We start from the raw sequence: 11,534 nt of genomic DNA on the forward strand, positions 1-11,534 counted from the left end.
TTGACCAGGGGTGGGTTTTCCCCTTGGAGATGGCATGTGAGACAGAGAAGGGATTTCCCCAGTTGTCCGGAAGCCTCCTCCCACCCTGGGAGTCCTGAAAACTGAGAGAGAACCCTAGGCTGTAGAGTTGCAGCTCAGATGTCTCAGACACCAAAACTCCACCCACGTGCAAGCTTTTCAGCATTTAGGTCTCCACTCCTGAATCAGAAATAGAGAACTGCAGCAGGAGGGATTCAAGAAACACTTAAACAACACTCTTCCTAGTTCCACATTGAAAGAAGTTATGAAAGGGGTCTGGTGGGATCACAGTCTCTGCAGGTTTGTACATACAGGCGCAAGAGCCAGGCACGATGAGGGTCCATCTTATTTATTGAGTGCTTAGTGGGTGCTGAACACTGTAGTAAGTGCTTGGGAGAGTACACTATAACCAAGTTGGTAGACCCATTCCCTGCCCACAAAGAGCTTACAGCCTAGAGGAGGAGATAGGCATTTATATAAATAAATTATGGTTGTATACATAAGTGCGGTGGGGCTGAGGGAGGGGTGTATCAAGGGTGCAAATCCAATTGCAAAGGTGATGCCGAAGGGAGCGGGTGAAGGGAAAAATGAGGGCTTAGTCAGGGAAGGCCTCTTGGAGGAAATGTGCTTTCAGTAAGACTTTGAAGGTGGGGAGAGTCATCAGGTGTGCTTGTGATGAACGAAAGCATGTGAGCTGAAGTGTAGTGGGTAAGGAGTAATGGAGAGAAGGAGTGGATCTGGAGAGTTCTGTGGGGGGAAAAACAGAAGAATTTAGTGACAGACTGAGGGCGAGAGTTGAACTCAGCCAGTCAATGGTATATTTCAAGCTCTTACTGCGTGCAGAGCACTGAGCTAAGCCCTTGGAAGAGTACAATACGGTAGAATTGGTAGACACATTCCCCGCCTACAGGAGTTTACAATCTAGAGGAGGAGCATAAAGGAAGTGAGGAGCGAGGAGGACATCGAGTTTGCAGGTTTTTATGAGGATGCCGGGGTTGAAGAACCAGCGATTATTATAAATCAGTAACATGGATTTATGAATGTTCTGTGTAGTATATTTTATGGAAATTTATGAGAATGGTCTTATACTTTGCAGAGTGGAAGGAATTTAGAAATCTTACATTAAATAAAATATATGTCTTGAAGGCGACTAGATGTGATGCATGGCACAAAATAAAGATTAGTATTATCTCATGGCGTGAGATGCTAAACTAAAGCAGTTTCATATAACTAAATGAAAATTATGACACCGAGTCAAAATGTCTCTTTAATGAAATATGCAGCCTAGTAAGATTTCCAAGATGTAACCTGCATAATTAAATTTCAGCTCATTAATGCTGCTCTTTAATTGTATATTTACAGACAAATCGCATTATTCAATTAATTATGATGAGATGGCAACAATGAAAATTATGAGTTGAGTGTTTGGTTCAGGTCACTCTGTGACATTTGTTTCTAGGGTTCTGAATTCTACCAAGTAAATAATTTTGATCATTGGGAACATCAGTTTAGCCCGAGATGAAATTTTTACGGAAAATATATTCCAATAGCTTTGTCCACAACCATAATGACCCATAAATATCGTGCAGATCAGTTGCTAGAGCTTGTTCCTGACACTACTGTGATCCCGCTGGGGGTTTGTAGGTACCCAAGTCCTTGCATATTATTCATAAGATCTTGGTCTTCGACAGCTAATTGATCTCATCTCTTTGAAAATATCAGCTTTTGAGGAGGCAGTGACTGAAAACACTTCAGAGTGTTTGTTCAGCGTTGATTGGGCAGTGGTAGAGACAGTCCGGCTTCAGACACTAAGCAGCCTGGCTTAATGGCTAGAGCACGGGCCTGGAGGTTAGAAGGACCTGAGTTCTAATCCCCACTCTGCCACTTGTCTGCGGTATAACCTGGGGCAAGTCACTTCTCTGTGCCTCAGTCACCTCATCTATAAAATGGGGATTAAGACTGTGAGCTCCATGTGGGACAGGAACTGTGTCCAACCTGATTACCTTGTGTCTGCCCCAGCGCTTAGTATAGTGCCTGGCACAAGTAAGGAGAAGCAGCGTGGCTCAGTGGAAAGAGCACGGGCTTTGGAGTCAGGGCTCATGAGTTCGAATCCCAGCTCTGCCACTTGTCGGCTATGTGACTGTGGGCAAGTCACTTCACTTCTCTGTGCCTCAGTTCCCTCATCTGTAAAATGGGGATTAAGACTGTGAGCCCCACGTGGGACAACCTGATTCCCCTATGTTTACCCCAGCGCTTAGAACAGTGCTCGGCACATAGTAAGCGCTTAACAAATACCAACATTATTATTATTATTAAGGGTTTAACAAATGCCACAATATTATTATTATTATTACTATTATTAAGCTAGGCAGTTGCTTCGGGGACCTCTGGCTGTGGGGACTGGAGGGGTGGGGAGGGCACAATAATTAGGGAGTAGCAGAGTGCTGACAGATAAAATTTTGAAAATTCTCATCAGTCACAAGCAGCACCTTTAGGAACAAAGACGTGAGGGATAGGGACTTGTCTCACTTCCACCTGAATATGACAAATGACAATAGCCGTTTAATTTACCAGTAGCTCCTCAAGTAGAGAAATACCAGTGGCCTAGTGGACAGAGCATGGCCCTAGGCATCAGAAGGCCTGAGTTCTAATCCCACTACTCCACTTTGCTGTGTGATCTTGGGCAATTCACTGAGCTATTCTGCATCTGTTTGCTCATTTATAAAATGGGGATTAAATTCTACTCCAGTCTAAAATGTGAGCCCCAAGTAGGACCCAGTTTGCTTGTATCCACCCCAGTGCTTAGAATAGTGCCTGGCACATAGTAAGCGCCTGTGAAATACCATAAAAAAAGTCTGAGGAGGCTAAACATTCTAAGTCACAGCGAATTCACAGCATCCTTGGCCCAATTAGCTCTGATGTAATTAGTAATTCTTAAATTCCATCCTGCATTTGAGTGAGACTTCTTTCTAAGAGGCAGAGTAAGCCAAGGTCCTCAGCTTCATTTCCAATTTGCTGTTTGCCTTGGGGAAAATCATTTGAAAAATCTCTGCATCAGTTTCATTTGCTATCAAACAAGAATAAAAACAATATGTGATGCTCTGTGGAAAGCTAATAGGACCTTTATTGTTATTTTTAAAAAGAATCACCATCTTCACTATAATTAGATGTTTTTCCAAAACCTCTGGACATTTTTGTTTAGGTTTCTCATCAGTGTTAGATTCAGGAAAAGTGAATTAACCACTCTGCATGGCCTAGTGGATACAGCAAGAGTCTGGGAGTCAGAAGGACTTGGGTTCTAATTCTGACTCTGCCGCTTGTCTGCTGGGTGACCTTGGGCAAGTCACTTAACATCTCTGTGCCTCAGTTCTCTCACCTGTAAAATGGGAATTAAGACTGTGAGTCCCATGTGGGACAGAAACTGGGTCCAACCCGATTAACTTGTATCTTAAATCCACAAATCCAAATTGCTTCTTAAATGTGAGTCCCTAGTATTAGGGCTATCGTGCAAAAATCAGAATAGGGTTTTTAAATCTGAATGCTAAATGTGTCTCTTGTTCAAATGAGAAAAATGAGATCATAAAGATGAGGAAACTTGGAAATTTTATGTAATAGGAACTTCAGAACTAAAATTGCTATGTTTTTAATGAATAATTTAGAATCTTAACTATGCCAATTTTTTCTATAAAAAGAAATCCTTGGTCATGTGAAATCAGTATTAATTATGCTATTTCATTGAGTTCCAGGTGACTTATGAAACTTTTGGAGCAATTGAAAAAAATAAAGATTGCCTTTCACAAAATCTCCTCTTCGTAATGAAAAGTAAGTTTTTTAACACTATTTTAATAGTTCCGTAATAGCTTTTTTTTTTGAATTGTGAAAGGTTTTATAAAAAATGCCACCAGCAAGGAAAAATATATTTTGCATCTTAATGTCTTGAGTAATGTAGTTGTAGATTTTACATTCGTGTACTTCAATATGTTTGAATCTAAAGCCTTATAGAAGCCATCATTTAACACTGCCATTTCCCCTATCTGTAATTTATTTTAGTGTCTCTCTCCCCCTGTATTCTGTAAGATCCTTGTGGTCAGGGATTGAGTTCACCAACCCTACTCAATTATATTCTCCCAAGCATTTAGAGTGCTCTGCTCACAGTAAGCACTCTTTAGAAACTATAGATTGATATGCTTTTAAAAGAGATAAATTTAAACCACCTTTACATAAAAATGGTGGCCTGAATCTAAATAACTTTTCTGTAAAAACTAGTGGAGGCAAATTTGATTTCCAAGTTATTTACACAACAGGGTGGATTTCACCTCATACTTCCAATAGCTCAATTATTTTATTTTCCTATCATTTTCAATTAATAAGTGAAAAAACTCTATATGCTGATATACATTTGCTTCATACATCCTAGTTAGTCATTCTTTTCTAATATAATTATTTGTCGATTCATGCTTTCACGATAATGATTTTCAGTTAGTTGAAATAAACTATTTTTGTTATTTTAATCATCAAGTATTTAAAAATACTCTAAAGAATAAAGAGCAGGTTTCCTTGCTGTGTGGGTTATAATGGTAAAGCCTTCTTCTAGGGCCATCTTTCTCTAAGCACAAAATCCCATTCAATCAATATCATGCTCCAGAAACAGCAATCTCATTTGCCCTTAGACTCAATGCTGAAGTAACAATCCAGTGGTTTATAGCAGCCTCACTGTGATATTTGCTACAACAGAATAAAGTAATTGCTGCATTTTAGAAGTTGGCAGTATTGATAAAAATGTGAACTGTGATAATAAAGGCTACCACAAAATAAATGAAAGAATTGATCCTGAATATATTCTTATTGATTATCATTTTTTTAGAGTTCTTCTAGTTCTCATGCATTTGAAGGTTCTTGTAATGTCCTTTCCCTACTGGTCATTACCTTTTATGAAGAATTAATGTATAAAATATATGTTAAATGTTTTTGAGGATAGAGCAGCAGAATTTCCTTTCTTGTTACATTTCTTGTATAAATTCATAAAGAGCCCCAAAGAATCAATATGCTGCAGTCATTCTAAACAGACATTTGCTGTAAAGGTTATTGTACTTTGGAGAGATTGTGGAGGAGAATGATTAGGGATCATGTCTACCCACTCTGTTGCATTCTTTCAAGTGCTTAGTACAGTGTTCTTCACTCTGTAAGATTTCAAATAAATACCACTGATTGATTGATTGACTGATTTAAAGGATCCTTGGTTTAGTGTTTTATGTTGCAGCTTTGAGGAATTTCCTCATAATTGCAACATTCTTCTCCACAGGCAGAATCACATGTTAAAATCACAATGACTGAATTTTTATAATGTATTTGGCACAGAGAAATTAAATGGTTTGCCCCAGGTCATGCACCAAGCAAGTGGTTTGGAACCCTGACTCGGGCTCCAGGCTCATGCTCTTTTCACTGGGTCACACTGTTTCTCGATGAAACTGGGTCTAGGTAAAAGTGATATCCTGCTAATGATTATCAGGAAAGGACAAGCCCTAGCTGATGATGGTAAAAAGAAGGGGGAAAGCAAAACCCCATCTAGTTGGCTTTATTCCCCCACCCCACATTGTAATTCCTTTCCAAAGTCAGGAGAAAATTTAACATTTCAGGGCTAATGCAGTGTACTTCATTAATAGGAATACTACTAATAATAACTATGGTTTTTGCCAAGTGCTTACCAAGCACTGTGATCAATCAATCATATTTATTGAGCTATTACTTTATTGAGAGCACAGTACTAAGTGCTCGGGAGACCACAGTACACCCGAGTTGGTAGACAGGTTCCCTGTCCACAGGGAGCTTACCATCTAGAGGGGGAGAGGGATGTGAATATAAACAAATAAATTACAGTTAGGTACCTAGGTGCCGTGGGGCTGAGGGTAGGGGTGAATAAAGGAAGCAAATCCAAGTGCAAGAGCGATGCAAAAGGATGTGGAAGAAGGGGACATGGGGAAGGCCTCTTGGAGGAGATATGCCTTCAATAAGACTTGGAAAGTGGGGAAAATGATGGTCTGTCAGCTATGAAGAGGGAGGTGTTCCAGCCCAGAGGCACTCTATTACCTGCTGGGGGAGATGCAAGATAATCTGTTCTCAGTTGTGGCTCACAGTCCAAGTAGGAGGGAGAATAGATATCGATCCCCATTTTGCAGTTGAGGGAACTGAGGCTCAGAGAAATGAAGTGCCTGGCCAAAGGTCACCCAGCAGGTATGTGGAGGAGCTGGGATTAGAACTCAGGTCCTCTGACTCCCGGGCCTGTACTCTTTCCATTAGACCAAGCTATTACCCCACTTTAAACGCTCTACCCTGCTGGTTGTCCTTCACATGGCACTTTCTTCCTCATTACAGCAGGAGAGGGCAAGTCTTCTTTCTATTCTTTCCTCTGTTGGCCTCTACAGTGCAAAGCGGTGGCGGGAAGGCAAGGCAAGGTAGTACAGTTGGGTACCTTGTGGCTAGGCCTGGGAGTGGAGTGGGTAGTGACGTCAGGCTGGCATGCTTCATGTTTCCACCCATAATTCATCTCTGCCGTTCATCTGTTTCTAGCTAGTGAAAACATCGTGATCAACCAGTTGTTCCAGTCCAAACTGACCCAAACCGGATCCCTGGTCCCTCACTATCCTTCTTTTAAGGTTCGAGGTCCCAAGCCCACCCTGCTCATTAAGAAAATGCCTGCTGCCTCGACAATTGGAGAGACCAAGAAATACCTGGAGTTTAGCAAGGTAAGACCTAAGTCTCTCCTCTTTTCTTAAACAAAGAGCCTTCCCTGCTATTAAGGATCTACAATGAAGGAGAAAACACTTCTTTCTAGGATAATATAAGGAAAATTCAAGACCAAGTAGAAATTAATAATTTGATTGTTGTCACTGCAGCAACCTTTTTATGTTTCATGTATGTGGCTGTCTTTCTGATGAATGACAAGGCACTGTAGAGAGAGTAGGCCTAAAGGGAAAAAGTCAACTCCTTTATACTGTTGATGTTAATCACCTTAGAGGTTGTTAGTCTCCAAACCAGAAACTTTCATGTTTGTCCAGATCTTTGTTTTTTTTCAAAGAATAGAACCTTACATACTTGAGTTTATTATGTGTTTTACTCTTCCTTGATCCCATTTCCATTATACAGTTGCCGCAGCTAAGTGTGTGTGTGTCTATATACCTTTATCTCCTGCCTATTTATGAGAATATCAGAGCCACTGAAACAGTATTAAAAAGTGACTACAACTTATGGGAAGTGTTTAGAGGCATCCTAGCTTTCTTTTAGATTCAGGATCTGAATTTATCTTTGTTTTCGTAGCCTGATTCCACCAAAGTTTTGAAAGACAGGTGGAAATATAGTTGGGACACTATCCAGAGGGATCAGTCAATCAGACAGTCAAGGGTATTTATTGAGCACTTATTATGTGCAGAGAACTGTACTAAGCGCTTGGGAGGGTACAGTGCAACAGAATTAGTTGATAAGTTCCCTGCCCATAATGAGCTCATGATCTACTGGCGGGGGGAGAGTTGAATAAATGGAAAATTATGCCTTTTCTGGACTATAGCTTGCCCTTCCCATTAAAAGCTTAATTAAAATGAGCGTACATAGCAATGCCACTTCTTTCTCGTGTCAGGGGAAATACACGAAAATAGAATGACCCTTCAGACTTTAGTAGGGATGGGAGATCCAGGAATTGGAGTTACTTTGAAGTGACTCTCCTACAATTGAGTGAAAGTTCTGCGTTATATCTCAACATCCGCAAGGGAAAGGTCCATGACGTTTGGTTTTATTTGGTATTATTTTAAATGGTATTTGTTAATCTCTTACTATGTGCCAAGCACTTTACTAACCTCTGGTGTAGGTACAAGCTAATCGGGTTGGACACAGTCCATGTCCCACATGGGGCTCACAGTATTAATCCCCATTTTACTGATGTGGTAACTGAGGCACAGAGAAGTAAAGTGACTTGGTCAAAGTCATACAGCAGACAAGTTGGGGGAGCTGGGATTAGAACCCAGGTCATTCTAACTCCCAGGTCGGTGTTCTAACCGTTAGGCAAAGCTGCTTCCATTGGCGTTCTCTAGGTATTTCATGAGATCATGTCTCCTCAAGAATTTATCTTCCTGCCTCCACTCATGGCAGTCAGGACTAAGAATTGGAGACACTGATTGCCACTAGCTGAAGAGTTTGGACTGTTTGAACCACAGTCAGTAAAAGTGTCTAGAGAAGCACTGTGGCCTAGTGTTAGAGCATGGGCCTGGGCTTCAGAGGGCCTGGGTCCTAAACCTGGCTCCACCACTTGCCTGTTGTGATCTTAGACCAGCTCATTCAGTTGTATTTATTGAGTGTTTACTGTGTGCACAGCTCTGTACTAAGCACTTAGGCACATTCCCTGCCCACATAGAATCACTTAAATTCCCAGTTACCTCATCAGTAAAAGGGGATTAAGATGGTGAGCCCTATGTGGGATGAAGACTGTGTCTAACCTGATTAGCTTGTATCTACCCCAGCACTAGGGACAGTGCCTGTTACACAGTAAGCACTCAACAGATGCAAAAAATAAAAAATAAAATGGAAGAAAGAGTGGTAATTGTAATCTTAAGCCTAACACTAATAGTAATTAGTGTGATATTTGTTAAGCCCTTGTTATGTGCCAAGTACCGTACAAAGGATCATTTGGTCAGACTCATTGTTTTTGTACCATAGGATTCACTGTCTAGAGGAGAGGGAGAAAGGTATTTAATGCCCATTTTACAGTTGAGGAGCCTGAGGCATAGACAGGTTAAGTAACTTGCTTAAGGTCACCCAGCAGATCAATGGTGGAGCCCTCTCTCTTCTGAATCATCTGCGCACTTGGATATGTACCATAAACTCGCCCTCTAAACTCTAAGCTCGGAAAAGACTGTAAGCTCGTTGTGGGCTGGGAATGTGTCTGTTTATTGTTATAGTGTACTGTCCCCAGCGCTTAGGGCAGTGCTCTGCACACAGTAAGTGCTGAATAAATTCAAGTGAATGAATTTGGCATTCACCCCACCCTCAGCTCCACAGCACTTATGTTCCTATTCATTATTTTTTTTAATATTAATGCCCATCTCCTCCTGTAGACTGTTTGCTCACTGTGGGCAAGGAATGTGTCTACCAACTGTGATGTATTGTACTCTCCCAAGCTCTTAATACTGTGCTCTGCGTACAGTAAGTACTCAATAAATACCATTAATTGATTGATCTGTGCTCTTTCCAGGAGGTGTTGCATCTCTCAGGAATGCTACACTAAGGACTGGGTTGAGCTTAGTCCAAGAAAAATTCAAATTGGGTGTTCTCCCCCAGTACGGAAAGATAGAGAAGAGATGGGATTTTATTTATATGATTGTTTCCCTTGCTTCTTTCATATCTGTGATAGTCTTACATCTCCCTGCCTTGATGCGGTCCTTTAAACCCTTATAATCCTGACAGGTTTCTTGCCATTTGATCTGATTGGCTAATGCTTTCTTCTTCTAGGTGTGCATGCATCCTCCCCTAATCTTTTTGTGTGTATTTTGTTTTGTTCATGACCTTATGGTTATATTGAATTAATTTATTAATCCAGAATTAGAAATGTACTCCTGTCAAATAGAAGTAAGCACAAAATTGTGGGGTAAGTTTAGGAGAGGTTTTTGTCTTAGTGTAAATAATAGAGTGCTTTGCCTTCTCCCATTTTTTTTTTTGTTTGCTTTTTGTTGTTTGGTTTTTTGTTTTTATTTTAATTCAGGAAAGAAATTTGCTTTCAAGGCTGTAAATTTGACAGTCTAAATCTGTTAGATTGATGCGATTCTATGGCGTGGCATATTAAATAAGACCAGACTGAACCCTTTTACCATGGGGTGAGATTTAATTAAATTACTTGCCTTCCCTGTTCTTATTTCAAACCTTCTCCCCCTGCCTTGGCCCTGCAATTTTTCCATAACTATCATTAACCTCCTGACATCACCTTGTAGGTCGTCTTTCAAATGTTGTGTCACTGGAGTGGCGATGTTGAAATGGAGAAATAAGACCCCTTATAGAGATTGTGGAGCCCTAGAGTGCATTGTTGAAGGAGGTCAGAGCAAGAAGACAAAGGAAATAGGAAGGAGGCAGGAAGTGGACTAACAGATCATTTAAGAGTCAGTGTTTGGAAAAGAATATCAAAGAAAAAGGGGTTAAGACTGGATATATTGTGATGCAAGAGTGACTGGGGTCTAGAAAGATGGGGACAGAATGCTTGATGCTAAGGGGAGGAGGGAGAAAAGGGGATAAATGGGTAGAAGCATTTGTTTTTTAGTCTCTATAACACTGATTATAAATGGGCAAAGAGAAATCATAGTGTTGTTATTCTGAAGACAATGAGTGCATCTATTAAAGCTTCCATGGGTCTAGTGAAAAAGGTAAAGAGTGACTGGTGGGAATAAATTCCACCGAGTCGGAGTGATGATATTGATTGCACGTATCTGACCTTAGAGGCGCAAACCAATGGTAAATACATATACTCTTCTTGGTTAAAAAAAAAAATAGAACTCTCCTCATCATTAGATTACATCCATGATAACCATGAGCTTATTAGACTTTTAGTCAGATTATCCAGGAATCAATTTTTTTTAACTTGTTGGGGTGAACGACCCCTCATATATGGATATTTTCATACTATCCTACGGGAGAAGGGTGGTCGCCTATTATTTACTTCCTGTTGATATTTAAGTAAACACATTTGGAGGAAATTGAAGTCACTGGCCTGCAACCTTATCATATCATGGTGGTCTGATGATGATTTAAAGGAATATCTTCAGGTCTACCTTGGCATTTAAGTGGGAACGGGGAGGAAGGTAGGAGTGGAACTGCTTTTCTTGGAATATCATCTTCCCTTCTATTTCTTTCTTACAGTTGTTGAAAAAGAAAGGCGCATCCTCATTTCTTCAGAGATTAGACCGCAAGACACCAAACACTGTGGCAACCCAGTTCAGGGTGAGTGAATTTTTAATGCTTGTACAAAAAAGTCACAGGAATAGAATGAGATTGATTAAAAGAACATTGGCTAGAATATTTCATGAGCTGTAATAAGCCAGTTGGAAATTGAGGCCTCTCTCTTTTTTTTTTTTTAGGAGAGTACCTAAGATGGTCATACATTTTTCCAAAGTACAGCTGTTTTTGTGTCCCGCTAATGCTTTTCCTTAGGGAATCAACCGACCTTTCCCTCTTTCCACAGAAATCCCTAACGGAAATTATTGGGAAGCTCCAGAATTGCACTCCTCATTTTATTCATTGCATCAAACCCAATAACTCCAAGCTGCCAGATACCTTTGATAATTTTTACGTGTCTGCTCAGCTACAGTATATCGGGGTCTTGGAGATGGTGAAAATCATTCGGTATGGATACCCTGTACGTCTCTTCTTCACTGATTTCTTGTCAAGGTAAATTATTTGGAGCTTGATAAAAGCTTTTATTACCTATGGTGCAATGCATTCTGTCATGTTGTGTAAGTGCTTTTTGTGGTACAGTGTTGATGAGC

General features: G+C 40.4%; 1 protein-coding gene across 3 annotated transcripts in view; it reads left to right on the forward strand.

Moving 5' to 3' along the window:
* MYO16 (myosin XVI) overlaps positions 1-11,534 on the forward strand; it is a 247,065-nt gene that overhangs the window by 166,852 nt on the left and 68,679 nt on the right. For all 3 annotated transcript variants that reach the window (XM_029047892.1, XM_029047891.1, XM_007668660.3), the window contains 4 exons: positions 3,765-3,840; positions 6,586-6,761; positions 10,909-10,989; positions 11,231-11,436. In XM_029047892.1, coding sequence (XP_028903725.1) covers positions 3,765-3,840; positions 6,586-6,761; positions 10,909-10,989; positions 11,231-11,436 — 539 coding nt within the window. The remainder of the gene's footprint in view (positions 1-3,764; positions 3,841-6,585; positions 6,762-10,908; positions 10,990-11,230; positions 11,437-11,534) is intronic.

Source organism: Ornithorhynchus anatinus, chromosome 20 (genome assembly GCF_004115215.2).
Source record: "Ornithorhynchus anatinus isolate Pmale09 chromosome 20, mOrnAna1.pri.v4, whole genome shotgun sequence".
NCBI lineage: Eukaryota > Metazoa > Chordata > Mammalia > Monotremata > Ornithorhynchidae > Ornithorhynchus > Ornithorhynchus anatinus.